At 50.7% G+C, this 25,589-nt stretch overlaps 1 protein-coding gene across 1 annotated transcript in view; it reads left to right on the top strand.

The window, feature by feature from the left end:
* GDPD2 (glycerophosphodiester phosphodiesterase domain containing 2) overlaps positions 1–25,589 on the top strand; it is a 496,108-nt gene that overhangs the window by 437,473 nt on the left and 33,046 nt on the right. The window contains exons 8-13 of the mRNA XM_069612447.1: positions 10,115–10,260; positions 12,136–12,218; positions 16,588–16,738; positions 16,980–17,201; positions 19,362–19,513; positions 20,309–20,456. Of these exons, the coding sequence (XP_069468548.1) occupies positions 10,115–10,260; positions 12,136–12,218; positions 16,588–16,738; positions 16,980–17,201; positions 19,362–19,513; positions 20,309–20,456 (902 nt within the window). The remainder of the gene's footprint in view (positions 1–10,114; positions 10,261–12,135; positions 12,219–16,587; positions 16,739–16,979; positions 17,202–19,361; positions 19,514–20,308; positions 20,457–25,589) is intronic.

The following is a 25,589-nucleotide window of genomic DNA, read 5'->3' as shown; positions in this document are numbered from 1 at the left end:
TAATGCGTCAATGCCCTTGTGTGTCCACTGAGGCTGATGGTGGTATGTGGATGAGCACAGGTAATGCGTCAATGCCCTGGTGTGTCCACTGAGGCTGATGGTGGTATGTAGATGAGCACAGGTAATGCGTCAATGCCCTGGTGTGTCCACTGAGGCTGATGGTGGTATGTAGATGAGCACAGGTAATGCGTCAATGCCCTAGTGTGTCCACTGAGGCTGATGGTGGTATGTGGATGAGCACAGGTAATGCGTCAATGCCCTGGTGTGTCCACTGATGATGGCGGTGAGTGGATGAGCACAGGTAATGCGTCGATGCCCTGGTGTGTCCACTGGGGCTGGTGGTGAGTGGATGAGCACAGGTAATGCGTCAATGCCCTGGTGTGTCCACTGAGGCTGGTGGTGAGTGGATGAGCACAGGTAATGCGTCAATGCCCTGGTGTGTCCACTGAGGCTGATGGTGGTATGTAGATGAGCACAGGTAATGCGTCAATGCCCTAGTGTGTCCACTGATGATGGCGGTGAGTGGATGAGCACAGGTAATGCGTCAATGCCCTGGTGTGTCCACTGAGGCTGGTGGTGAGTGGATGAGCACAGGTAATGCGTCAATGCCCTGGTGTGTCCACTGAGGCTGGTGGTGAGTGGATGAGCACAGGTAATGCGTCAATGCCCTGGTGTGTCCACTGAGGCTGATGGTGGTATGTGGATGAGCACAGGTAATGCGTCAATGCCCTGGTGTGTCCACTGAGGCTGATGGTGGTATGTAGATGAGCACAGGTAATGCGTCAATGCCCTGGTGTGTCCACTGAGGCTGATGGTGGTATGTGGATGAGCACAGGTAATGCGTCAATGCCCTGGTGTGTCCACTGATGATGGCGGTGAGTGGATGAGCACAGGTAATGCGTCAATGCCCTGGTGTGTCCACTGAGGCTGATGGTGGTATGTGGATGAGCACAGGTAATGCGTCAATGCCCTGGTGTCCCCACTGAGGCTGATGGTGGTATGTGGATGAGCACAGGTAATGCGTCAATGCCCTGGTGTGTCCACTGATGATGATGGTGGTGAGTGGATGAGCACAGGTAATGCGTCAATGCCCTGGTGTGTCCACTGAGGCTGGTGGTATGTGGATGAGCACAGGTAATGCGTCAATGCCCTGGTGTGTCCACTGAGGCTGGTGGTATGTGGATGAGCACAGGTAATGCGTCAATGCCCTAGTGTGTCCACTGATGATGGTGGTATATGGATGGGCACAGGTAATGCGTCAATGCCCTGGTGTGTCCACTGATGATGTTGGTATGTGGATGAGCACAGGTAATGCGTCAATGCCCTGGTGTGTCCACTGATCTCGTGGTGAGTGGATGAGCACAGGTAATGCGTCAATGCCCTGGTGTGTCCACTGAGGCTGATGGTGGTATGTGGATGAGCACAGGTAATGCGTCAATGCCCTGGTGTGTCCACTGATGATGGTGGTATGTGGATGAGCACAGGTAATGCGTGAATGCCCTGGTGTGTCCACTGAGGCTGATGGTGGTATGTGGATGAGCACAGGTAATGCGTCAATGCCCTGGTGTGTCCACTGAGGCTGATGGTGGTATGTGGATGAGCACAGGTAATGCGTCAATGCCCTGGTGTGTCCACTGAGGCTGATGGTGGTATGTAGATGAGCACAGGTAATGCGTCAATGCCCTGGTGTGTCCACTGATGATGATGGTGGTGAGTGGATGAGCACAGGTAATGCGTCAATGCCCTGGTGTGTCCACTGAGGCTGGTGGTATGTGGATGAGCACAGGTAATGCGTCAATGCCCTGGTGTGTCCACTGAGGCTGGTGGTATGTGGATGAGCACAGGTAATGCGTCAATGCCCTAGTGTGTCCCCTGATGATGGTGGTATATGGATGGGCACAGGTAATGCGTCAATGCCCTGGTGTGTCCACTGATGATGTTGGTATGTGGATGAGCACAGGTAATGTGTCAATGCCCTGGTGTGTCCACTGAGGCTCGTGGTGAGTGGATGAGCACAGGTAATGCGTCAATGCCCTGGTGTGTCCACTGAGGCTGATGGTGGTATGTGGATGAGCACAGGTAATGCGTCAATGCCCTGGTGTGTCCACTGATGATGGTGGTATGTGGATGAGCACAGGTAATGCGTGAATGCCCTGGTGTGTCCACTGAGGCTGATGGTGGTATGTGGATGAGCACAGGTAATGCGTCAATGCCCTGGTGTGTCCACTGAGGCTGATGGTGGTATGTAGATGAGCACAGGTAATGCGTCAATGCCCTGGTGTGTCCACTGAGGCTGATGGTGGTATGTAGATGAGCACAGGTAATGCGTCAATGCCCTAGTGTGTCCACTGATGATGGTGGTATGTGGATGAGCACAGGTAATGCGTCAATGCCCTGGTGTGTCCACTGATGATGGCGGTGAGTGGATGAGCACAGGTAATGCGTCAATGCCCTGGTGTGTCCACTGAGGCTGATGGTGGTATGTAGATGAGCACAGGTAATGCGTCAATGCCCTGGTGTGTCCACTGAGGCTGATGGTGGTATGTGGATGAGCACAGGTAATGCGTCAATGCCCTGGTGTGTCCACTGATGATGGCGGTGAGTGGATGAGCACAGGTAATGCGTCAATGCCCTGGTGTGTCCACTGAGGCTGATGGTGGTATGTAGATGAGCACAGGTAATGCGTCAATGCCCTGGTGTGTCCACTGAGGCTGATGGTGGTATGTGGATGAGCACAGGTAATGCGTCAATGCCCTGGTGTGTCCACTGATGATGGCGGTGAGTGGATGAGCACAGGTAATGCGTCAATGCCCTGGTGTGTCCACTGAGGCTGATGGTGGTATGTAGATGAGCACAGGTAATGCGTCAATGCCCTGGTGTGTCCACTAAGGCTGATGGTGGTATGTGGATGAGCACAGGTAATGCGTCAATGCCCTGGTGTGTCCACTGATGATGGCGGTGAGTGGATGAGCACAGGTAATGCGTCAATGCCCTTGTGTGTCCACTGAGGCTGATGGTGGTATGTGGATGAGCACAGGTAATGCGTCAATGCCCTGGTGTGTCCACTGAGGCTGATGGTGGTATGTAGATGAGCACAGGTAATGCGTCAATGCCCTGGTGTGTCCACTGAGGCTGATGGTGGTATGTAGATGAGCACAGGTAATGCGTCAATGCCCTAGTGTGTCCACTGAGGCTGATGGTGGTATGTGGATGAGCACAGGTAATGCGTCAATGCCCTGGTGTGTCCACTGATGATGGCGGTGAGTGGATGAGCACAGGTAATGCGTCGATGCACTGGTGTGTCCACTGGGGCTGGTGGTGAGTGGATGAGCACAGGTAATGCGTCAATGCCCTGGTGTGTCCACTGAGGCTGGTGGTGAGTGGATGAGCACAGGTAATGCGTCAATGCCCTGGTGTGTCCACTGAGGCTGATGGTGGTATGTAGATGAGCACAGGTAATGCGTCAATGCCCTAGTGTGTCCACTGATGATGGCGGTGAGTGGATGAGCACAGGTAATGCGTCAATGCCCTGGTGTGTCCACTGAGGCTGGTGGTGAGTGGATGAGCACAGGTAATGCGTCAATGCCCTGGTGTGTCCACTGAGGCTGGTGGTGAGTGGATGAGCACAGGTAATGCGTCAATGGCCTGGTGTGTCCACTGAGGCTGATGGTGGTATGTGGATGAGCACAGGTAATGCGTCAATGCCCTGGTGTGTCCACTGAGGCTGATGGTGGTATGTAGATGAGCACAGGTAATGCGTCAATGCCCTGGTGTGTCCACTGAGGCTGATGGTGGTATGTGGATGAGCACAGGTAATGCGTCAATGCCCTGGTGTGTCCACTGAGGCTGATGGTGGTATGTAGATGAGCACAGGTAATGCGTGTCTGCCCTGGTGTGTCCACTGAGGCTGATGGTATGTGGATGAGCACAGGTAATGCGTCAATGCCCTGGTGTGTCCACTGAGGCTGATGGTGGTATGTAGATGAGCACAGGTAATGCGTCAATGCCCTGGTGTGTCCACTGAGGCTGATGGTGGTATGTGGATGAGCACAGGTAATGCGTCAATGCCCTGGTGTGTCCACTGATGATGGCGGTGAGTGGATGAGCACAGGTAATGCGTCAATGCCCTGGTGTGTCCACTGAGGCTGATGGTGGTATGTAGATGAGCACAGGTAATGCGTCAATGCCCTAGTGTGTCCACTGAGGCTGATGGTGGTATGTAGATGAGCACAGGTAATGCTTCAATGCCCTGGTGTGTCCACTGAGGCTGATGGTGGTATGTAGATGAGCACAGGTAATGCGTCAATGCCCTAGTGTGTCCACTGAGGCTGATGGTGGTATGTGGATGAGCACAGGTAATGCGTCAATGCCCTGGTGTGTCCACTGATGATGGCGGTGAGTGGATGAGCACAGGTAATGCGTCAATGCCCTGGTGTGTCCACTGAGGCTGGTGGTGAGTGGATGAGCACAGGTAATGCGTCAATGCCCTGGTGTGTCCACTGAGGCTGGTGGTGAGTGGATGAGCACAGGTAATGCGTCAATGCCCTGGTGTGTCCACTGAGGCTGGTGGTGGTATGTAGATGAGCACAGGTTATGCGTCAATGCCCTGGTGTGTCCACTGATGATGATGGTGGTGAGTGGATGAGCACAGGTAATGCGTCAATGCCCTGGTGTGTCCACTGAGGCTGGTGGTATGTGGATGAGCACAGGTAATGCGTCAATGCCCTGGTGTGTCCACTGAGGCTGGTGGTATGTGGATGAGCACAGGTAATGCGTCAATGCCCTAGTGTGTCCACTGATGATGGTGGTATATGGATGGGCACAGGTAATGCGTCAATGCCCTGGTGTGTCCACTGATGATGTTGGTATGTGGATGAGCACAGGTAATGCGTCAATGCCCTGGTGTGTCCACTGAGGCTGATGGTGGTATGTGGATGAGCACAGGTAATGCGTCAATGCCCTGGTGTGTCCACTGAGGCTGATGGTGGTATGTGGATGAGCACAGGTAATGCGTCAATGCCCTGGTGTGTCCACTGAGGCTGGTGGTATGTGGATGAGCACAGGTAATGCGTCAATGCCCTAGTGTGTCCACTGAGGCTGGTGGTATGTGGATGAGCACAGGTAATGCGTCAATGCCCTAGTGTGTCCACTGATGATGGTGGTATATGGATGGGCACAGGTAATGCGTCAATGCCCTGGTGTGTCCACTGATGATGGTGGTATGTGGATGAGCACAGGTAATGCATGAATGCCCTGGTGTGTCCACTGAGGCTGATGGTGGTATGTGGATGAGCACAGGTAATGCGTCAATGCCCTAGTGTGTCCACTGATGATGGTGATATATGGATGGGCACAGGTAATGCGTCAATGCCCTGGTGTGTTCACTGATGATGATGGTATGTGGATGAGCACAGGTAATGCGTCAATGCCCTGGTGTGTCCACTGAGGCTGATGGTGGTATGTGGATGAGCACAGGTAATGCGTCAATGCCCTGGTGTGGCCACTGATGGTGGTGGTATGTGGATGAGCACAGGTAATGCGTCAATGCCCTGGTGTCCCCACTGAGGCTGATGGTGGTATGTGGATGAGCACAGGTAATGCGTCAATGCCCTGGTGTGTCCACTGAGACTGATGGTATGTGGATGAGCACAGGTAATGCGTCAATGCCCTGGTGTCCCCACTGAGGCTGATGCTGGTATGTGGATGAGCACAGGTAATGCGTCAATGCCCTGGTGTGTCCACTGAGACTGATGGTATGTGGATGAGCACAGGTAATGCCTCAATGCCCTGGTGTGTCCACTGAGGCTGCTGGTATGTGGATGAGCACAGGTAATGCCTCAATGCCCTGGTGTGTCCACTGAGGCTGATGGTATGTGGATGAGCACAGGTAATGCGTCAATGCCCTGGTGTGTCCATTGAGGCTGGTGGTGGTATGTAGATGAGCACGGGTAATGCGTCGATGCCCTGGTGTGTCCACTGAGGCTGATGGTGGCATGTGGATGAGCACAGGTAATGCGTCAATGCCCTGGTGTGTCCACTGAGGCTGATGGTGGTATGTGGATGAGCACAGGTAATGTGTCAATGCCCTGGTGTGTCCAATGAGGCTGATGGTGGTATGTGGATGAGCACAGGTAATGCGTCAATGCCATGGTGTCCACTGAGGCTGATGGTGGTATGTGGATGAGCACAGGTAATGCGTCAATGCCCTGGTGTGTCCACTGAGGCTGATGGTGGTATGTGGATGAGCACACGTAATGCGTCAATGCCCTGGTGTGTCCACTGAGGCTGATGGTGGTATGTGGATGAGCACAGGTAATGCGTCAATGCCATGGTGTCCACTGAGGCTGATGGTGGTATGTGGATGAGCACAGGTAATGCGTCAATGCCCTGGTGTGTCCACTGAGGCTGATGGTGGTATGTGGATGAGCACAGGTAATGCGTCAATGCCCTGGTGTGTCCACTGAGGCTGATGGTGGTATGTGGATGAGCACAGGTAATGCGTCAATGCCCTGGTGTGTCCACTGATGATGGTGGTATTTGGATGAGCACAGGTAATGCGTGAATGCCCTGGTGTGTCCACTGAGGCTGATGGTATGTGGATGAGCACAGGTAATGCGTCAATGCCCTAGTGTATGAGCACAGGTAATGCGTCAATGCCCTGGTGTGTCCACTGATGATGGTGGTATGTGGATGAGCACAGGTAATGCGTCAATGCCCTGGTGTGTCCACTGATGATGGTGGTATGTGGATGAGCACAGGTAATGCGTCAATGCCCTGGTGTGTCCACTGAGGCTGATGGTGGTATGTGGATGAGCACAGGTAATGCGTCAATGCCCTGGTGTGTCCACTGAGGCTGATGGTGGTATGTGGATGAGCACAGGTAATGTGTCAATGCCCTGGTGTATCCACTGAGGCTGATGGTGGTATGTGGATGAGCACAGGTAATGCGTCAATGCCCTGGTGTGTCCACTGATGGCGGTATGTGGATGAGCACAGGTAATGCGTCAATGCCCTGGTGTGTCCACTGATGGCGGTATGTGGATGAGCACAGGTAATGCGTCAATGCCCTGGTGTGTCCATTGATGATGATGGTATGTGGATGAGCACAGGTAATGCGTCAATGCCCTGGTGTGTCCACTGAGGCTGATGGTATGTGGATGAGCACAGGTAATGCGTCAATGCCCTGGTGTGTCCACTGAGGCTGATGGTATGTGGATGAGCACAGGTAATGCGTCAATGCCCTGGTGTGTCCACTGAGGCTGATGGTGGTATGTGGATGAGCACAGGTAATGCGTCAATGCCCTGGTGTGTCCACTGAGGCTGGTGGTATGTGGATGAGCACAGGTAATGCGTCAATGCTCTAGTGTGTCCACTGATGATGGTGGTATATGGATGAGCACAGGTAATGCGTCAATGCCCTGGTGTGTCCACTGAGGCTGGTGGTATGTGGATGAGCACAGGTAATGCATGAATGCCCTGGTGTGTCCACTGAGGCTGATGGTGGTATGTGGATGAGCACAGGTAATGCGTCAATGCCCTGGTGTGTCCACTGATGATGGTGGTATGTGGATGAGCACAGGTAATGCCTCAATGCCCTGGTGTGTCCACTGAGGCTGATGGTGGTATGTGGATGAGCACAGGTAATGCGTCAATGCCCTGGTGTGTCCACTGATGATGTGGTATGTGGATGAGCACAGGTAATGCATGAATGCCCCGGTGTGTCCACTGAGGCTGATGGTGGTATGTGGATGAGACAGGTAATGCGTCAATGCCCTGGTGTGTCCACTGAGGCTGGTGGTATGTGGATGAGCACAGGTAATGCGTCAATGCCCTAGTGTGTCCACTGATGATGGTGGTATATGGATGGGCACAGGTAATGCGTCAATGCCCTGGTGTGTCCACTGATGATGGTGGTATGTGGATGAGCACAGGTAATGCATGAATGCCCAGGTGTGTCCACTGAGGCTGATGGTGGTATGTGGATGAGCACAGGTAATGCGTCAATGCCCTGGTGTGTCCACTGATGGTGGTGGTATGTGGATGAGCACAGGTAATGCGTCAATGCCCTGGTGTGTCCACTGAGGCTGATGGTGGTATGTGGATGAGCACAGGTAATGTGTCAATGCCCTGGTGTCCCCACTGAGGCTGATGGTGGTATGTGGATGAGCACAGGTAATGCGTCAATGCCCTGGTGTGTCCACTGAGACTGATGGTATGTGGATGAGCACAGGTAATGCCTCAATGCCCTGGTGTGTCCACTGAGGATGATGGTATGTGGATGAGCACAGGTAATGCGTCAATGCCCTGGTGTGTCCACTGAGGCTGATGGTGGTATGTGGATGAGCACAGGTAATGCGTCAATGCCCTGGTGTGTCCACTGAGGCTGATGGTGGTATGTGGATGAGCACAGGTAATGCGTCAATGCCCTGGTGTGTCCACTGAGGCTGATGGTGGTATGTAGATGAGCACAGGTAATGCGTCAATGCCCTGGTGTGTCCACTGAGGCTGATGGTATGTGGATCAGCACAGGTAATGCGTCAATGCCCTGGTGTGTCCACTGAGGCTGATGGTGGTATGTGGATGAGCACAGGTAATGCGTCAATGCCCTGGTGTGTCCACTGAGGCTGATGGTGGTATGTGGATGAGCACAGGTAATGCCTCAATGCCCTGGTGTGTCCACTGAGGGCTGATGGTATGTGGATGAGCACACGTAATGCGTCAATGCCCTAGTGTATGAGCACAGGTAATGCGTCAATGCCCTGGTGTGTCCACTGAGGCTGATGGTGGTATGTGGATGAGCACAGGTAATGCATGAATGCCCTGGTGTGTCCACTGAGGCTGATGGTGGTATGTGGATGAGCACAGGTAATGCGTGAATGCCCTGGTGTGTCCACTGAGGCTGATGGTGGTATGTGGATGAGCACAGGTAATGCGTCAATGCCCTGGTGTGTCCACTGAGGCTGATGGTGGTATGTGGATGAGCACAGGTAATGCGTCAATGCCCTGGTGTGTCCAGTGATGATGGTGGTATGTGGATGAGCACAGGTAATGCGTCAATGCCCTGGTGTGTCCACTGAGGCTGATGGTGGTATGTGGATGAGCACAGGTAATGCGTCAATGCCCTGGTGTGTCCACTGAGGCTGATGGTGGTATGTGGATGAGCACAGGTAATGCGTCAATGCCCTGGTGTGTCCAGTGATGATGGTGGTATGTGGATGAGCACAGGTAATGCGTCAATGCCCTTGTGTGTCCAGTGATGATGGTGGTATGTGGATGAGCACAGGTAATGCGTCAATGCCCTGGTGTGTCCACTGAGGCTGATGGTGGTATGTGGATGAGCACAGGTAATGCGTCAATGCCCTTGTGTGTCCAGTGATGATGGTGGTATGTGGATGAGCACAGGTAATGCGTCAATGCCCTGGTGTGTCCACTGAGGCTGATGGTGGTATGTGGATGAGCACAGGTAATGCGTCAATGCCCTGGTGTGTCCACTGAGGCTGATGGTGGTATGTGGATGAGCACAGGTAATGCGTCAATGCCCTGGTGTGTCCAGTGATGATGGTGGTATGTGGATGAGCACAGGTAATGCGTCAATGCCCTGGTGTGTCCAGTGATGATGGTGGTATGTGGATGAGCACAGGTAATGCGTCAATGCCCTTGTGTGTCCAGTGATGATGGTGGTATGTGGATGAACACAGGTAATGCGTCAATGCCCTGGTGTGTGCACTGATGTTGGTTTTTAATTGCATAAGAAACTGTTATCCGGGAGTTCTTTAATGTGTCCTCTATTTTGTTGATGAGCAGAGGCAATGTGTGAGGCCTTACTGTGTCCCCAATTTGTGTGGCGGAGCACAGGTAGTGTGCTAATCCGTTGCTGTGCCACTGATGTTGGTGTTTTGTGGATGGGCACAGGTACTGGTACTGTGTGGGATGACGTACTGTGTCCACGGATGTTGGTGTTATGCAGATAAGTATTGGATATTCAGTGACTTCCGTTTTGTTGATGAGCAGAGACGCCGTGCCTTGTCCAGTGTTGAGGTTTGGTGGATGAGCACTGGTAATGTGTGGGGGCGCCCTTTACTGTGTCCACTGATCTTCTTTCTCTCCTCCTCAGCCTTGAAGGTCCTGCTGCTTGTGGTCTACTTCTGTGTGGTGATAGCCCTGTACCTGGCCCCACTTATCATCCGCTCCCCATGCATCATGAAGCCTAGTGAACTGCCCCACAAACCACGTCTGATGGGCCACCGGGGGGCACCAATGGTGAGTTATGCAATACCCCAATCCCAGGGGCAAGTTGGGAGGCCACTGGTCTGGGCAGCATGAGGCTGCCGGCCAGGTGTGAGGTTATTACCCACTCAATGCGTGCTGCATTGAGCGCCACAGTGACCAGATCTGACACGGTAAAGCCCTCTGATGAAATGGCCCCCCCTGGAATGCATTTCTGCTTTGCTTCTTGTATCATGTTCCAATGCAAGGGTTCACCCTTATGCCACATGAGTGGTTAGGGTTAAGGGGGAATCCTGCCCGATACTGGCATTCCTTCTTGACGTTGGAGTCTGCCACTCTGCCAGCCACTTGCCTTTCATGGTGTGCCCATAGCTTCTCCTTTGCAGCATCAAATCAGCATAGATCAGTCATATAGGCATCTGTATTCAGGGGGAATGACTCATGGGCTTCAATATATGCTAGGAGAATAAACCAAGCCAGTCTCCCTCTCCTACTTCTGCTATCCTTTCTCTCACCGTCTTTCTACTTGTCTCTTTTTCCACCGTCACTTCACTGCGTCTCTCTCCCACTCTCTAGTAAATGTGGCTTTCTAACCGCTCTTCTTTCTTCCTGTATCTGCAATTCTTCCTTTTGCTCCACTCATCTTCTCCCTTCTTTTCTCCATCAATTTCTCTTCCCTCTCCTCCTTTCATTGCTTTCTATGTGTTCCTTTTACTTTCCTTCTCCCTTTGTTTGTCCCCTTATTTTCCTCTTCCTGAAGTGTTACTTCCCACCCCCTTATTTATTCAGTCCTTCGGGGTGTCCATGCAGCATAGCATTACTCCTGCACCCCTTTCCTATTCTGAAATGCATGGGCCCTGTAATACATACAGGCGCTGTAGATGTGACTGGTAGGTGGGCAGTGGTCTCTTGTTTTTGGGGTGGATGCTGTGGGAGGGAGCTGCTGCATTGTAGTAATGCACCTTTACCTTGATTCTGCTGGAACAGCACAGAGAAAGGGAGTAGGGGGCGATGCTCACAGGCTGTGATGCAGCCATACTCCAGCAGTGGGAAGCAATGGAGGTTTTGATGCTCCAGGCAGGCTGCTTCCAATGGCCACTCTGCCGGGGCTGCCCCTCCCTTCCACATTCTGCAGTAGGTGTTGAGGCTGGAGCTCTGGTGGGATTGGCGAAGCGAATGAGAGAATCTATGCAAGTCTGGGAAACTTTGGAAACGTAGCTGTGAAGCAACCCTCATGTCTGGGCTTCTCAGGAGAGTGTGTGCACCGGTCTGAGTGGGCCTACCTCTCTGGTCATCTCAGGAGTGTGTGTACCGGTCTGAGTGGGCCTACCTCTCTGGTCATCTCAGGAGAGTGTGTGTACCGGTCTGAGTGGCCCTACCTCTCTGGTCATCTCAGGAGAGCGTGTGTACCGGTCTGAGTGGGCCTACCTCTCTGGTCATCTCAGGAGAGCGTGTGTACCGGTCTGAGTGGGCCTAGCTCTCTGGTCATCTCAGGAGAGCGTGTGTACCGTTCTGAGAGGGCCTACCTCTCTGGTCATCTCAGGAGAGTGTGTGCACCGGTCTGAGTGGGCCTACCTCTCTGGTCATCTCAGGAGAGTGTGTGCACCGGTCTGAGTGGCCCTACCTCTCTAGTCATTTCAGGAGAGCAGAGGATCACACTCGCAGCCAGTGTCTGAGGCCTCTCCTTGGTGCCCACCCTCTGTAGAGAGAAGGCATTCAATGAGCTACTGTCCCTCTCAAGTCTTATTTCCCTTCTGCACATGTGTTCTGGGTGATGGAGCAACACAGGAGACCTGATCGCTGGTGTCCTCCCTTGCCGCATGCTGCCTATGATGACCACTCTGTGCATGTGCTCAGAAAGCAAGCAGCCACTGTTAGAATCCGATCACAGCTTTCATCCTTCCCTAGGTGGCACCGGAGAACACATTGATGTCCTTTCAGAAGACCGTGGAGTGTGGGGCAGAGGTCTTTGAAAGTGATGTCATGGTGAGGTAAGAGTACCCGTGGGGGTTGGGGGACACTCAGTGTTGGGGTGAGCCTGTGCCATCGCACGTGACCAGGCTTTGTGTGAGTAAGATTAATCGTCCCCTTTCACTGTCTATTGCACATCAGCCCGTCATTTACTAAGCAGCCATTTTAGAAATAACATGTATTCAAGAGCTTCCGTGGCTACAGTGGTGCATTACGGATGATGTAATTACGGTGTGTGTGTGCGTGTGCGTGCGTGCGCATGACCTGGTGGTTGTCTTTGATGGATTGTCTTACCTGTATCTGCACTTAATCCAAGAACTTCAGTGTGGGGATTCCGTCTCGCGAGATCACGTTCCTGCGAGATTTCGAGAGCACGAAGCACGCTGAATACGGTAGAATGCGCGCAGAGGATGCAGATGACAGTTGGCACTGGCGCTGCTCCTGGCCAACGGCCAGACTTGATTGGGCCTGCCTACAGAGGCCTCAGCCAGCCAGAGAGCGTAATTCCAAGGATGAGGGCAGCCTTCTGGGTGCTCTGCTGATGCAGTGTATGAAAGCTAGCACACACTCAGCCTGCAGTTAAGTAACTGCATGGACCAAACAGCCACAACTGTGAGTACCCGCACCTGCCCTGGACTGCTCCAACCCCAGTTTGGCCCTTACCAGCGGTATCTCAATAAACACCATTCCAAGCCTAAGCAGTGTTGCGTCATTTGTTGAGGCCACCACATAATTGGCAACAAGGACTAAGGAACCCCAGATGGACCATGCAGGGCGCCACGCCGCCCCCGCTTTCCTCCCTTCTCCGGGCATCCTGACCATTCCATGGCAGCAGTGGGAGCCACTGTTCTCCAAATATCTGGAGGCCCTAGGGGGCACAGGATACCCTCGGCCAGGAAGAAGGTCATGCTGCTCAACGCCATGGGGGTTGAGGGGCAGCACATTTTTGCGGGGCTCAAAGCCATGCCCGTAGCAGATGACGATGACAACGTCTGCAAAGAGGCGGTCCGCCGCATCGTCAAGAGATTCACAAACACGGAGAACGTAGTACTTCACAGACATTTTATACCAGGAAGCAAGAGGGCAATGAGCCCGTGGACGACTACATCACCAGGATGAGGGAGCTGGCAGCGTTATGCGGGTTCAGCAACAGTGTCAAGCAGGTTATCTGCGACATGCTGGTCGTCCACACAAATTCCAGAAAGGTCCAAGACAAATTTATACAGGAGAAAGAGATTGACCTGTAAAAAGCAATACAGATCGCCAGGGCCAAAGAAGAGACCTCCAGCAGGCGCAAAGAAGTTGGAGGCCCATCACCCGTTCCCGAACTGACCGCTCTGCAGTGCAGAGGCCGCAGGGACAGACAGCCTCGCGATACCGCCAGAGACCAAGGTCCCAAACAGAGGGAAGCACCGAAGTGCTATAGATGTACCAGCACCAAACACATGGTGAATGATCGGGACTGTCCAGCCGGAAATAAAGAATGCTCCAAATGCAGACATTTTGGCCACGTGGCTGCAGCCTGCACGTGGCGGGATAAGGTCTTTGTACACGTTGATGGCGACAGAGATTCCAGTGACGATGACGACCCACACGACAAGCCCATGGTGATCATAGTCAACGCACCCCGAGCAAGGTGAGAGAAACCCCACTGCGTCGTTAGAGGGGACGGCATGGAGACGCAGGTCATGGTAGACTCTGGGTCGGACCTCAGCATCCTCCCCATGCAGACATACAAAGAAATGATGGGACAAGACCAAGTCGAAATCAGGAGCACCAAGCAGAAGCCAACAGTCTTTGGAGGCGCTACCTTGCATCTACTAGGCTATATCAAGGCGAGAATTGAATTGAAAGACAGATCCACCACCACAAAAGTTAACTTCTTATCCCAGGGCCCAGCCGTGTTGGGATGGGACGACCAACATAAACTGAGCATACGGCTAGACCCCAGTACTCCCAATCAGGTTCTGCTGGTCTCCTCAGGAGGAGCGCCGGGCCTCAAAGAAGCATTCCCCAGCTTGTTCTCTGAAACGCCCAGAAAGATAAAAAACTATGTGCACAAGATTTGCCTCAAACCTAATGCTATTCCCGTAAAGCACAAGCTCAGACTGGTGCCTGCGACAGCAAGGTTGGCTCTCGAAGCCGAACTCCAGAAGATGGTCAAAGAAAGCACCATAGAGACAGTGGAGTCCTCCGAATGGCTGAGCCCAGTGGTACTCCTCAAGAAAAAGTCTTCCAACGAGTTGAGAGTCTGCATAGACCTACACAGTTTGAACGTGGAAGTAGTCACGGACAGCTTTCCACTTCCCAGCATCAATGAAATAGTGCTCATGATTAAAGAAGCAACCATATTTTCGAGGCTGGACATGCGTGATGCATACCATCAAATAAGCCTGCACAAGCCCTCACGCCCGCTCACTGCCTTCATCACCCCTTTTGGCACGTACCAATACACACGCATGCCGTTCGGCCTATCCTCAACGGCTTCGGCCTTCCAGAGGATGATGAACTCTTTCTTGCATGGCATCGCAAACGTTTCGTACTTCCAGGATGACATCCTGGTATACGCCAAGGACACTTAAACTCATGACAGAGCCCTGAACGAAGTTCTGAGAAAGCTACAAGACGCGTGTGTCCACCTGCACCAAGACAAATGCATATTCGGCGCTGGAGAAGTTGAATACTTGGGTTACCGCATCTCGAGAGAAGGGGTGAGCCTCAAGAAAAACCTGCTCGAAGCCATAACCGATGCCCTGGCCCAGATTTCTAAGGATGAACTCTGGTCTTTTCTGGGGCTCGTAGAATACTATGCAATGTTTGCCCCCAGATTCTCTGAAACTACATCGCGCATGAGGGAGCTTCTTAAAAAGGGCGCATGCTACACATGGGAATGCCAACAAGATGATGCCTTTGCGGAGATCAAAAGGAGGATTCTGCACGCACCCTGTCTCAAACTCTTCAATCCCGATTGGGAAACATGCATCACGACAGACGCCAGTGCTTATGGATTAGGCGCCACCCTTACCCAGAAAAAGGGCCACAAAGAAAATATTGTGGCCTTCGCATCCAAAGCACTGTCTACATCGGAGAAAAACGACTCAGAAAAAGAAATGCTGGCCTGTGCCTGGGCTGTGGAATACTTCAGGTCGCACGTGTGGGGCACCAAATTTCGATTGGTAACCAACCACAAGCCCTAATACTCATGCTGACCCAATGGCGGCACCAAAACTCTGAGACTGGCCAGAATTGCCGCGAAGCTCCAAGAGTATACCTATGAAATCACCCACATTGCAGGCTGGAAAAATGCCCAAGCAGACTGTATGTCCAGGCTACTCGACCAAAACACCCCAGGGACCACGTTCCTCAAAGATGAATGCGTGGTGGCTTCCGTAAGAGACCTGAGAAACAGGGACTTCATGGAGATGAGCGAGCGACATTGGCAAGAAGAAATGGATCAAGACGGTGCACTGCACCGAGTAGCAGAGTGGGTCTGCGGAGGATGGCCCAATGAGAGAGCAGTCCACGAAGGTCTTCATCCATATTGGAAAGTTAGTGACGAGATCACAATGATGAACGGATGATGAATGCATTTGGAACTAAATAGTGCTATTCGAAGCTTGTCACATATGTACCTCTTTCCAGATCATTTTGTGTTCGTATTTAACTTCTTACAGTTTATATAACGTGACAAACGCCTGTGTACACGTAGACTTGAGGTTAGCCTGCTTTAGCTGTAAACTGTTCAGACATTGCTTACGGAAGATATGTGACAGTCCACCAGTGAACATCGGATGTTAACGTATGTATGACTCTTTTGCATTTGGAAAGAATTGTGCAAAACACTGGTGCAGAGATAAAGGCGAGACCCCTTTTGTTAGTGATGCTCCTTCTAACATATCGTGGGTTCGGAGTGGTGGGTTGGAAAAGCTGACATTTCCACAAAGGGCCGACCTGTCTCACTTTAAGGTTTCTATATTTCTTTATGCTGATTTATGCCACCTCTTTCTCCTACCCCTCGCCCCGCTTTGCTCTTCAGAACCGCACCTCCACATTTCCTCTACCATTATCTCCCTCATGCAGAACTCCCCTATTCCTGTGACATATGTGCCACCCTTATTTCCAAACACCACAACCCATTTCTCCTCTTTTCTCAAGAAATGTCCCCTGCCCCATGTCTTCTCCTTTTTCTCTGATCCATGTGTCATATTTTTTCTTGACCTGTCATCCCTTTTTCACCGACTTGTGTCCTATGTCCCTTTGACCCACATCTTCCGTTACCCATATCTCTCCTTTCCCCTTAGACTCTGGCCTCCCCTTTTCACCTGGCTCGGATCTCCCACCCTTTCTCCTATGCTGAGACGCATGTTTCTTTCTCGTGCCCCTGTGCAGCTTGGACGGTGTACCCTTCCTTATGCATGATGACAAACTCACTAGAACCACCAATGTCGCCGAGGTGTTTCCTGGCCGAGAGACCGAGAACTGCAGCTGGTTCAGCTGGCCGGAGCTTCAGCAGCTGAATGCGGGAGACTGGTTCCTGCAGGTAAGGCAGTTTACCTCCCTTTTCTTCTTCCCCTCAGTTTTCTGTTTTATTTCCTCTTTTCTGTAATATTGTTGCCCCTCTTTTGGAGTTTTTTTTAGTATCCCTTTTTAGGATGTTTGCAAACATGTCTTGTTTTTGGAGGGGATCCCAGATCAGAAAAGCGTCTTCAGCCATCAGGGACTCCACAAATCTGACCTGACTCTATTTTCTCACCCTACCTTCTCTCCACCCGTCTTCCTAGAGACCTCCTTTCATCATGGAGAGCTCGCTGTCCACGGTGAACGCCGACGAGGTTCGCAAGCAGAAGATCCCCTCCCTGGAGGAGCTGCTGCAGTCAGCCAGTGCCGAGAACATGAGTGTGATGTTCGACCTGAGGCCGCCTCACGAGAGACACCCCTACAACCAAAGCTACGTCAATGTCACAGTGGAGACCATTCTCAAGACCAACATCCGCCAGGACCTGGTGAGTGCTTCTGGCAGCCTGTGCTTACTGTGCTATCTTGTACTCTGTTCATAAGCTTCCCTTTATACCTCCAAAGGTACTCCCAAAACTAATTGGGTGTGTGATTACGCGAGTGAAGTTGTTCAGCGTTTCACACCTGCTTCAGCCACAGAATACAAGGTGGATGTGCAGACAGCTATTCACAGGGGACTAATAACACAGTCCTCCTGTTGTATCTGTTGACTAGCAATGTCCTGAAATTTCATTTGTAAGACCCACATTGCCAAAATAGTTGGGATGGTCCTATGTGATTCCATCGAGTTTATTTCATCGCAAGAGAATCCTTCTTATTTTCTTTTCTTTTATGACCTTTTGCTGCAAATGTATGCAATTTCCCCTCCCCTATATCCCTCTCTACCTTTTTATTATCCTAACCCACCCCCAACAAACGTTTGCAGCAAACCTCGATGAAAGAAAATGCGTAGAAATTCTCCTTCGATGGTAAATCCATCTATGGAACCTCCCTATCCCGTTGGATAGCAGTCTAGCTCCAATGAAGAGGCTGCATGGATTACATTCCAAACATAGGCATGAATAGCCTGAACTGCCTTCCCCCCAGCGAGGCATCATTACTGCAGGGACATGCTTCTTTCAGTGAGTGGCTTGCTCGGGTGGCTACTTGCTGCCAAGCATTTGTAGGTTAGGTCAGTGACTTGGGCATGCTTCAGCGTTCATCACTTGGCCGTTTGCCCAGACTCTCTGGTGGGGCTGCTCAGCCACTTACTGCAGAAAGAAGAGAACACACAATAAAGACCCTTATGATGTAAATGACACAGGGCCATTGCTGCTTAGGCTTTTACATGTTTTTGTCCTGATGAAGGCCGCTGTACATAAAGGGAGCAATATATTGTTAGCTCGAAGATGCCGAAACACAATGTCAATTCTGGCTTGCAAACAATACCCGTGTAAATAAGGGACTAAAGAAAGGGGTCCGTTGTAATATTGGACCACGAAATTAAATGTGTTGTTTTATGAACTCTGTTGTAAAGCTTGTATTTGTAAATTGATGTCTCTTCTCATTCCCATATTTTAAAATGTGTTTATTAAAGGTGTCCTTGTACTGATAAAAATAGTTTTTATTGAGATGGCTCTCATAGGATTGACCCCATGTTCAATTTAAGTTATTTTGGAGATTTTTTAATAAGATCGAGAATATATAGGTTTCCCTCCGATGGATTATCCTGACCATGCTTTGTTAGTATATGTATTGGTTCCTGGGACATCCGGGTCCTAATTCCAGGCACCTCTTTGTCACACAGTGTTGCTTTCTTACAGAGCCTTACTCTGCATTCGGACGGCAGCCATCTTTCTGTAGCGCTGTATATGTTCAGTCCTATGCCTCATTGCGGTAGCCATTTTGCTGAGGGCTTTCTTTCACTGGTAATCCTGATCCTCCAGGCCGCAAAATGAGTGATGCGTTGTAGGGGGTATAGTAATTGCTGTTTGAAATCGTAGGCTAAAGATTTGTATCACCCAGAGCCATTGCTAACAAATTGGATACGGGAATAAGTCACAAGAGTACAGCGAGGAGGCCATTTGTATGGATTGCACCCGCGAGACAGGGCTTGGGCATGTAAGGGACTCTTATCTATGGTTGCCCAGAGGGCAGAGGGTATTGCGCTTGTGTGGCTTGCGACTCCAGAACTGAGGAGCTTGCACTTGCCATGAGGTAAATGCCAGCACAGGAAGAATCCTGCACATTCAACAAGGCTTGGCGTCTGCTTGAGATTTGCTGGGGCAGTACCCAGGTGAGGCCCCCGTTTGGGCCCTGCCACCATGAGCTGGGGAGATATCTGATCATTTTCAAAATAGAATAACTAGGGTGCAGAAAATAGAAGACTGGGATTGCGTCTGTGGACCATGTCAAGCTATAGAATCCACTTGCCGGGGGGATAGCTTGGTGTGGCCTTGGCTTTTGCGCCCTCTTATCCCATGCTTCCATGGTGCAAACTGTTCTTGTGCCACCTCTTGGAGCAACGTTTGTAAATTGCCAATCCCTGCAAGGTGCAGTGGCAGAAGAACATGTCCAAGGTTTTAGACCTCAAGCCGTGGGCCAATGGGCTTCATGCCTTCCATGCAGGTGGTGTGTGTGAAGACCTCGATCTTTCTTCCTCTCTGCAGATCCTGTGGTTACCGGATGACTTCAGAGATGAAGTCCAAGAAATGGCACCAGGATTCCAGCAGATCTATGGCCGCAGAAGGAGCTGGAACGATACCACGCCCCTGATGAAAGTGAATCTCTCCTTTAAGAACCTCAGCACGGAGGAGATCCAGTAAGACCTTCATGGCCAAAGATTGTGATTGGGTATCCGGTGTTACGTGGAAGACGCAGCACCGTTTCTTCTGCTTCACATCGGAGTCCTTTACTGCCTCTGTTCTGAACTCTTCTGTGTCTGAGCATTTACTGCTGCTTCTCGGAGCTTTATCCTGAACCGCTTCTTCTCTTCTGAGTGCTTTGTCCTATGCAAGCTCTTTCTCCTTTTCTGATCTTTCTTCTTCCTCACTGATCTTTCTCCTCTTCTGATATTTCCTCTTCCTCACTGATCTTTCTCCTCTTCTGCTCTTTCTTCTTCTTCACTGATATTTCTTCTTCCTCACTGATCTTTCTCCTCTTCTGATCTTTCTTCTTCCTCACCGATCTTTCTTCTTCCACACTGATCTTTCTCCTCTTCTGATCTTTCTCCTCTTCTGATCTTTCTTCTTCCTCACTGATCTTTCTTCTTCCTCACTGATCTTTCTTCTTCCTCACTGATATTTCTTCTTCCTCACTGATCTTTCTCCTCTTCTGATCTTTCTTCTTCCTCACCGATCTTTCTTCTTCCACACTGATCTTTCTCCTCTTCTGATCTTTCTCCTCTTCTGATCTTTCTTCTTCCTCACTGATCTTTCTTCTTCCTCACTGATCTTTCTTCTTCCTCACTGATCTTTCTTCTTCCTCACTGATCTTTCTTCTTCCTCACTGATCTTTCTCCTCTCCCTGAGTTTTTCGTCCTCTTCCTTTCCTCTTTCACATCGTCCCATCTACCCTCTCCTGTACATTCCTCCAAGAGGTTTTCTTGTCTTTCCAGAGCCTATCGCCAGGACAATGTTTCGGTGAACCTCTACGTAGTGGATAAGCCATGGCTCTTCTCCGTTCTGTGGTGTGCTGGCGCCGATTCCATCACCACCGACGCTTGCCACATACTGAAGGACATGGAGCGGCCCAGTTGGCTGATCGTAAGTGTATTCACATCCCATCCAGACCAAGGCTTTGTTCTCGTTAGCAAGGGCGCTACCCTGTGATATTAATACCCACCCCCCACTTGGGTGTAATGCGTAGAATGGGTTTAAACAGCCCCCCAATGATCAGTGTGCACTTATACTGTGTAATAAGGATTTAGGCACTAGGTATAGGCCTGCAACTCAGTATGTCCTATGCTAATCATTGAGCCAAGTGGAATGCTAGGAGGCTGGTGGTCGCACTTAGCCACCCAAAGTTACTTACCTGTGGCCTTTGCATATTCTCCTAGCCCATGCAGTAGCCCGCCTCCGTCAGAGCCACAGACTGTTTGCTCTCTCCAGGCAGTCTCTTAAGAGAAGTCAGAAGTGCGTGGCATTCACCACCACCCAATGACGTGCCTGCGCAGGGTTGATGTACAGTGATGTGTGCAGTCTCAGAAATGTGTACGTCTGTGGAGATTATCCCGACCCCCCCACTTCCATGCTCTGTGTCCTTCACCCCTCTGATCACCAATCCAATCCCCAAATTCACTGAAGACCCCAATACAGCTCAGTTTAAAGAGTTACCTAAGTAGGAAATCTCTGTCAGTTCTGAGAAGACCCGTCTTCAGTGAGGGTATGTGCTACTAGTTTGGGAGTTCACCAGGGGGTATAGCCCCACCAGCACACATTATCGAATGTGGTCTGTGATGGCTGTTGCCCATTGATGGCTGTGTGCCACGCACAGAAATACAGGGTAGCGCAATATTATAATAGACTGTGCGTCCTCAGAGGGGTATATCGAAGCATACTTTATAGCATTTACAATGTAGCTAATAGCGTTAGTGTGGGATACAGGAACGTAAGGTTTAGAAACTCCCCGGTCCTTTGAGACGAGCGTTCTCCAATATTGACCTTGATAGGAAGGGTCAAACGCTAGGGTCATGGTCAGCCATATGATTGGGATAATTAGTTTATCATAGGTTGCCCCAGCCGTGCTGTAGGGACTGTGTTCACTCAACCAGGACTCAGTCTTTTTTAGATGCACGCCAGGTTCGCTGCGTGGGATTCTGGTCCTGATGCAGTGTAGTCACTCTAATGTGAGTATAGGGGGGAATGTTACTTATAGGGTCAATGTTAAAGTCAGAAACTTGATTCAAGGCCACTCTGGTGCCTTCAAGAAGCGAGACACGTGATGGGAACACCACGCTTAGGTAGCTTCTGTGGTTACTGTCCATGTTTAGTCATTGCGGGGGTCCCGTGAACGTGAGAAGCCGGCGGCGCTGATGCACGTGTTCCAGTTCCTCAGAGGCAACTTTCCTGCAGCTGCTGAAGTTCTTCAGTCAAGTAGGTCCCCTGTGGCACCATGAAGATGTCTCGCAGAACAGAACTACTGACGCTGTGGTGCGGTGCAGCTGTCTGTTTTGGTGGAGGTGCAGCTCTGGTGGTCCTGTTCGCCATGAATGTGGAGGGGAGGGTACAGGGGAGGGTACATGCCAAGGCACTGCAGATGTGTTTCCAGATCTATGCATTGTTGCTGACTATTAAGGTATTTGCAACATAGGTGCTGGGGAGGGGCATATCTAGAGACTGTGCGACAGGAAAAGCCACCTGCCATGCATAGCGACCTCTAGTACACGGGCCTAGTCTTTTCCCTCCTGTGAGACCTTCTATGCAGGCACCACTATGTTCCTCCTGGGAAAACCCACATTATCTACTTTAAAAGAGGGACTACACAGATCACATCTAGGTTAGGAGGACCCACTAGAAATCCAGACCCCCCCCACCACAATTAATATAACCCACAGGAGAGCAAAACGAGCAAGCCTGTGTTATGTACTATCTACGGGCCCTCCCGGTTAAGTTCCTTACCTTTCCCACATTATCCTATGTACCAGTCCCCCTTCCACCTCCCACTTCTTCTACCTTCTCCTATTCCTGTGAGCCCTAAAGGACATTTTGGTGTATTTAAGGTATTGTGCCTATGGAAGGGTACCTCATGTCTGAGAAACCTGACATTGTGTCCAGTGTGGGGCCCCCACTGGGGAAGAAGGGCTAAAATACATCTTATCAAAGGACAGGAGCCCTGCACGGACTCTACTGCTCAAAGTGAATCGCCTGAGGCAATGTGACTCAAAGCGAGAACGTCTTCAGCCCTTCCCCGGGACGGTGCTGGATAGGAGGGACCTGCAGAGATCACATGGTCTCCAGAGCACCAGACCATGTGGGACATTAGAAGGGATTAGAGCCTGAGTCTAAGATGGCACCTGACCTTGTAATGGTCTCTACCTTTTATGAAGCCTCTGTCAGTCTGGGACTGAGCCCGCCTACGTCCTTGGCTCCACCAGCCTTGTTCTCCAATCTCCCTGGGAAAAACCATCACATCATATCACGTAGGGGGGACGAAACTTGTAGTGCTTGGGGCTGATATTTTAAAAAGGTGAAGCACGCCCTGAGGAGGTGGGACTGACTCTTAAGTATCAATGACGCGTAACAAAGATAGCTAGGAAACAAACTCACCAGTCATGATCCAGCTTAACTAATGGGGCCAATCAGTCACAGTATTAGAAGGGGGACAAGAGACCCCCTATGGGATAGGACCCTTTAATGAGATGAAGGCAGAGCAGCGGGAGTGAAAAGAGGAGGATTTGAGCGTATTGAAAATGGGGGTTGAGGAGAGATGGGAGTTGCGGCCATAGGGTACTAGACCAGCAAAGTGGCTTAGCCAAGAAGGCCATTTCAGTGGGAGGGGATAGGAAAGGACTACAGCAGTGGAGTCACAGCTTGGGGTAGGCTAGGAAACGAGTACAGACTTGTAGGAAGCACATGTATTTCAGGGCACAGAGACTGGCAGTCGTAATTTGTAACCGAAACTGAACTGAGAGAAGCATTCACACTGAGCGCTTGCTCTCAGATAATCTTCAGATGCCAGTGGGTGATTTACCAAAGAGACCTTGTTAGGGACAAAGCTTAGACCTAGGTTGAAAGCTAAGAGAATCTACCTAGACACCCCCTGGTAGCGTGAGACATGCCTAGTGTGTTTGTGCTGACTCTTAATGCCAATGAGAGATGTGAGAAATTTGAGTGTTCTCACATTTAGCCCTCTTGGGGACCTCCCTCAGACAACCTAGAGAAGGACAAGGCTACTGGATCCCGACCCCAGAGTTGAATCTGCGAGTGAGGACTATTTAGGTAGAGGGTTCTTGAAGAGTAGGAGTGGGAATTCTGAGGGCAAGATATGGTACCCCTCCCTTTTCCAAAACTCACCTACCCTCCCTCAACCTTCATGGGGTATTTCCACTCATGCCCTGTCTTTTCCCTTGACATCCCACAAAGTACTGTGAAGAGGAAGAGGCAACTAGGAGCAGTGCAGATTTCCTGTTGTAAAAACCACTCTAGTACTGTGACGAAGAAGAGGGACCAGGATGAGTACAGGATTGAATGTCAGGCATGTCCTACTGATTGGCTTAATTACGGTCGGGCGAATCAGGTAGGGAAAACCCAAAACTCGCACCTGCAACCTGTTAGTCAAACACAGGTGCATAAAGGGTGGAGCTGCCAACAGCAGAGAGTCAGACCGGGGAAGGAGAGAGCAGCGGAGAAGCCACTGACCGTGGGAAGCTGGAGGAGAGTGAGATGTGAAAACGCAGAGGAGCTGCAGAGCTGCAGGCTCTGTTGTGATGTGGCGAGGGAGCCGTGTCTCCAAGGGGCCGGTACGGTTGCAGGAAGAAGGCCGTGGGAGCAGCCGGCCTCTGTTATGCTGGCTAGCAGTGCTCGTTCTTCTGGACAGCCCCAAAAGTGTTGGCGGGGCAGTTGATGCGACCATGACCTCATCCGAATTGAAGCTGGTGAGTTCCTGTAGGCAAGTGAAACCCAGTGCGCAAAAGCAGATTATATTGTTTCTATGAGGTGTGTGCCATGGAGAAAGCGGTAAGACTGAAGAGCTAGTAAAGGAAAAACAATGGGATTCCTTGCTACTTTGTGTCGGGGCTGGCCCGTGGGCACCGCTCACGTCTTACGAGTGGAACCAATGATCTGTGAATGAAGAAATAATCCAGTGACACTGTCTATCAGATTGGACTCGTGCAGGAACAGAACACGCGGTCAGACTTCTCTGAGCAATCCAAATGAACTAAGAAGTGTTGGGGCCATTGTTAAGTAATTAAAGTGTTTTATGAAAGTGGATGCTGCTGGAGGAACGGCAGAGGAGGAGCAGTGAAGTGGCAACGAGGAGAGGTTCTCAGTCTGCAAGCCCCAAAGAAAGACCGGATAAAGTTTGTAAATGCCAATGTGAGACAGCAAGGCAGGGGAAGCCCACTACAAGTAATTCCAGAATCTAGAGCAAGAATGACCCTGAAAGGAGGTAACATTGAATGGACACCTGCATATAGTATTATCTTTGGCAAGGGGGGTGGTGTACGAGCCCGCACTACAGACCATGTATAACGCTAGTATTGCCAAAGAGACACCTCAAACATAATTTGAACTTAGGAAATATTTACCATCAGTTGTGAAGCTTCAGTAAAGAAACTGCTTGTTTGGCTGAGTATGAACTTTGCAAGGAGACCTGGAAGTTCCTGGTCGCGTGACCTGTAATGGGTGGACCGTATGGTCAAAAAACTGCACCAAGACTAGAGAACTAATACATGTGAAACAAAGAACTGTGGAACAGCGAATGCTAGGTTCCTGGTTGTGTGACCTGTAATGGGTGGGCTGTGTGGTATAAAACTGCACCAAAACCAGAGAGCCCCTATATGCCAACAAGGACATTTTGCTGTGGTGTAAGAAGGAAAACAACTATTGATGTAAATCGGACTTGGGGAAGGGGGCACAGAATTGCTGAAATCCAGTGAAAATACCAAGTTTCAAGATACTTCTTATGGTGTTGATATTAAACTTGAGGAAGGGAACCCTGAGACTTATTACCCTGCAATTGTGGTGCCCTGGAACTGTGTTGAATTTGGGGGAAGGGCATCCCGACATTCACAAAAGTGTGGAACTGTATTGCTGCAATATCCAAATGAAGGTAAATTGAACATTGTGGTGAATTTATGGACATTGGGGGAAAAGAAGCTGAGGAGTAATCCCGAGCTGGAAGTAGCTCAGAACGTTGTGTTTGGAACACTGTTTGGTTTATGGCTGACTTCATTA

The sequence above is a fragment of the Ambystoma mexicanum genome, chromosome 5p (genome assembly GCF_040938575.1).
Source record: "Ambystoma mexicanum isolate Mex_15411 chromosome 5p, UKY_AmexF1_1, whole genome shotgun sequence".
Taxonomy (NCBI): domain Eukaryota; kingdom Metazoa; phylum Chordata; class Amphibia; order Caudata; family Ambystomatidae; genus Ambystoma; species Ambystoma mexicanum.
The sequence above is the reverse complement of the archived record's forward strand: the minus strand, read 5'-3'. Positions and strand labels throughout refer to the sequence as shown.